The sequence below is a fragment of the Triticum aestivum genome, unplaced genomic scaffold (assembly GCF_018294505.1).
Source record: "Triticum aestivum cultivar Chinese Spring unplaced genomic scaffold, IWGSC CS RefSeq v2.1 scaffold175044, whole genome shotgun sequence".
Lineage (NCBI taxonomy): Eukaryota > Viridiplantae > Streptophyta > Magnoliopsida > Poales > Poaceae > Triticum > Triticum aestivum.
In genome coordinates, this window is record NW_025227617.1 from 2,233 (window position 1) to 6,680 (window position 4,448).

The 4,448-nt window shown below is 44.4% G+C and overlaps 1 protein-coding gene across 1 annotated transcript; it reads right to left on the minus strand.

Moving 5' to 3' along the window:
• Positions 1-2,530: 2,530 nt before the first annotated feature.
• On the minus strand, positions 2,531-3,583 carry LOC123172784 (putative wall-associated receptor kinase-like 16; the record flags this gene model as incomplete). Its single annotated transcript, XM_044589699.1, has 1 exon — positions 2,531-3,583. A coding segment is annotated over one exon (849 nt), but the record flags the coding sequence as incomplete, so codon positions are not given.
• Positions 3,584-4,448: the final 865 nt, after the last annotated feature.

The window sequence follows — 4,448 nt, forward strand, 5'->3', positions numbered from 1 at the left end:
CTGCGAGCGTTGTTAGGGCTAACCGGCGCTCGCAGCGCTGACTAGGAGCTCCCCGCGCCGCTAGGGTTGTCTTTTCTCTCGTGGACGACTAGATCGAGCCAGGGCGTGGAGGCTTGGACGACTGGATCGATCGATTGAGCGAGGTTGTACGTGCGCCTGTGGGCTGGTGAGGTTGGTTAGGGCCGGCCCAATAAGGTGTCCATGTTATATCACAGCCCAACAAAACGTTTGACGGTTATTATTAGCGATCAGATGAATCCATCGATGTATATACGTATACCTAGTAAAAAATTCTGAAAAATCAAGGTAGGGCGAGCGCCCTCCCATGTCTATGTTCACTGTGCTGCCATCCATTGCAATCTTAAATCATAGATAGGTACTTAGCATGTGAATCACTTGCACACTGTATCTCATGGCAACAAGCACCGATGAGAACTTGTTTCCTTCAGGGCCCGAAGGGCGATGGCGAGGCGAAGAGAAAGAGGGTTAGGAAGCGGAAGAGAAACGCCGAAGACAGCAATCAAGCAGAGACAACAAGCTGGTCGACTTGTGAAGTACTCCCTCCGTTATAAAATAGATGACCCAACTTTATGCTAACTTTGTACTAAAGTTAGTACAAAGTTGGGTCATCTATTTTGGAACGGAGGGAGTAGTTGTAAGCAATAGTTGGATGGTGTTTCTTCAAGTACGATACATAATCGTTAAAGAGCTTCCTAAATCATGCATGATCGCTAGAGGATTGTAGCTTATTTTTTCTTGAGAATGTAACAACAGTTGGATTGTCCATTTAGTAATTTAGATGGGTTTATTTAATGTATATTGATGTTATTGATGTTATTAATTCGAGCTCCATTTCTAGGTCCAAACATGTTTGGGATGTCAAAGTTCCTTTGAAAATAAAAGTGTTTATGTGGTTTGTTCATAAACAAGTAATTTTAACTAAGGATAACTTGATGAAGCGCAATTGGACAGGACCTACTAGGTGTAGTTTCTGTGATCGGGACGAGACTATTAAACACCTCTTTTTTGATTGCCCGCTTGCAAAGGTACTATGGCAGACGGTCCACATTGCTTTCAACATCAAACCACCGAATTCTGTTAATGCTTTATTTGGGACATGGCTTAATGGGATTGAGCCCAACTTAGGGAGACATATTCGGGTGGGGGTTTGTGCTTTGCTGTGGACCATCTGAAACTGCAGAAACAATTTGGTATTTAACAGATATCATGTATACATTTTTTGCAGGTTTTATTCCGGACTACGGCTCTGATCCGTTCGTGGTCGCTACTCACGCAGACGGAGGCCAGGGAGCATTTGGTTACTGGGTCTATCCGTTGGGAGATGGTAGCTCGGGATATCTTCAACCGGTTTGGATGGCGGTCATGTAATAGGATAGGCATTTAGTATTCCTACCTAGTTGCCCAGCCGGTTGTGGCATATTGATGTGGCTAGTTTGATGTATCTAGCTTATCCGGGCTCTGTGTGAGCTTGTTTTGCTTCTTTTTTCAATTTTGAGGACATTTCGAACCATGTTGATACTACTTTATTTTGTTAATAAGAGGGCCGTATGCATCATGCTGATGCAGAGGCCGGGGTTTCCCCCTTTTCAAAAAAAAAGATGGGTTTATTTAAAGCATTGCTCCTCTATTACCAAGAAACCAACCTGATTCTCACTGGCGGACTGATTTCAACTTTCAAGGGTCTCACTTCCCCTTGAAGGGCAGCTACTGTGATGACACTGCCATTGATCGTCATGGACTCCAGGTTGGGCGACCTTCGACTGCCAGTACTGTTTCCTACACGGCATAATCATCGTCGGCAACACGGCACCTGGTGATTCTTGAACTGGTCTCTTACCAAAAATGACCCCTTCAGGAAAACTACCAAGCGACCACGGCACCGAGTATGGGAAAGAGCGATGACATTCGTACTGGTGTGTTGCTCCGTTATTGCCAATATATTGCGTTTATTTACAAATAGTGTAGACAAATCAATATTCGAAGTATTTTCACAAACTTCAGTTTATAACCCTAAATAGCATCAAGACAGCAAGAAGATGAAGGAAAGCAAAAGCAGGAGTATGCCATCGGGACCTCCTATTTACCACACAGCATGCTGGGTGATGCGCAGTCCTCGCTCCAGGGTTGGAGGGTGGCGGCGGCTGCGATTTAGGGTTGGAGGGTGGCGGCGGCTGCGATTTAGGGTTTCTCCCGTTCCGCTGTGGGGAGCGGCATGGGAGAGAGTCCTTTTTGATCTCCTTGCTAAGTGCACCCGAGAAGTGTTCCAGGATGTTTACAGTCAGGCTGGTTCAGTCGAGACCATCTACACCAGGAAGTTAGGATGCAGTCGATGTACGGGATGTATTCAGTTGCTTATTTTGATGCATGCATATATTTACATGACGGAGAATTGTTTAATGTACTAATACTAGTTTCTTGTTGGTAAAATACATCAACTAATATTTTTTTTACTAGCCATAATGTAGGTGCATGCACTATGTACTAAATAATGACCATTTTTCAGGAATACGACAGAGGAATTTAATTAACTCGCATACATTAGGTAACTTAAAACACGCTGTTACTCAAGGAGTTATGTTACAAATTTTCTTGGAACCAAGGGAGACGTCCCCTGCTTCTACTTGAAGGATTTTGTTCACAACAGCAATGTAAGATAGATGTTGCCCCATCCATAGTTGCCTATCTTATTCGACAAGACATAATATACACATGTTCAAACTGGATTATGCAGGGCAAATTGCGACTTACGGGATCGATCCATTTTGAGAAGACGCTCTGCTACGTCTGTCATCCATGGTCTTTGATCCACATCAAGGTTAAGACATTCCACAGCGATCCCTGCCAAACTACCAAGAATCTCCAAATCTTCAGTTACTGCAATTTCCTTGTCAAACAACTGAGTTGCTTCCTTCTCTTTTTTGTAAGCTTCAAGGAAATTGTTTACTAAGCTACTGCCGTCGGAATGTGTGGCTTTCTTCCTACTGATAAGTTCTAAGATGACAACTCCAAAACTGTAGACATCACTTTTTTCGGTTAGTAGGCCTGTTTGTAGATATACTGGATCCACATAACTCATGTCACCAATGATAGATCCCGTGTGCTGTTTGTCTCTCGCAATCAACCTTGATATGCCAAAGTCTGAGATCTTTGGCACAAACTTATCATCCAAGAGTATATTTGCTGGTTTAACATCACCATGTAGGATCTTGGTATTGGTTTTTGAGTGCATATAAACCAGACCATCTGCTGATTCTGCAGCAATACTTAAACGTACACCCAAGTTGAGAGGCACCTTGTTGTTTCCATGAAGAATGTCATCGAGGCTACCATTGCAGAGGAACTCATAGACTAGAATTGGGAGATCAACTTCTAGGCAACAACCTATGAGCCTAACGATGTTCTTGTGGATGACTTGAGATTGAATGATGACTTCATTTGCAAATTGTTCATTCTCTAGCACACTACCACTAATCGGCTTCTTCACAGCGACTTGTTCATTATCAAGAATGCCCTTGTAAACTTCACCGAAGCCACCTTTTCCAATAAAATTGCTAATGCGAAGCTTTTGGTGATCCGTGTTGAACTGAATCATGAGATGGACGATGTAGAATCCATCCTTCTTGCTTGGTTTTGGGACATGGATGCAGGAGAAGTTAGTTTTATGCGCGAAACCCATCTTCTTGTTCCTTTGTTTCTTGATCTGCACATGGCCACCTCTAAAGCTGAAGCCTTGGAGAGCATCATCTAGAATATTCATTATGTGGGTGTAGTCCTTTTTCTCGTAGTCTCTGGAAGGGTCAAAATACACGGCGTGGGAGACATGCGGGTAAAGAACGATAAGGACGGCGCGCCCGTTGCTGCGGGGAAAAGACACCTCAAATTATTCCCCATATAAGAGAGAAGGAATGATTGAAATGTACGAAAGGGTTGTCCGGAACTGACTTACTTTTGATGATAAGGCACGAGGACAATTTCCCGGTCCTTATTCTGTACCATGAAGTTTTGGAGGTACTCCCTAGCAGTTTCACGCTCAAAGTCTCCGAGACTCAAGAAAGACTCGTGCATGTAGTATGGATCCGCCACACAGATTTGCGAGACTTCTTCACTCTTCATGACGGAGCTCATATGTAGCGCAAAAAGGCGGACGATAGTAAAATCAAGACGCCTTGTTAGAAACATCTCAAAGATATGGTCAAACCGCAGGAAAAACACCTCCGCGGGCCATGTGTCGACGTAGCACTTCCCCTCAGGGACACGAGCCGCGCATGTCGGATATCCTGGATCCTTTGAGGCTAGTAGGCTTTTCTTAGTCGACAGCACATGGTCGTGCAGTCTCCTGAGATCCCCTTCAGTGCCTCCAGCGGTTTCGGCGGTAGCATCGGCTCGCCCGTGAGATGGAACATGACCGCACCTTTCACGGGTACACG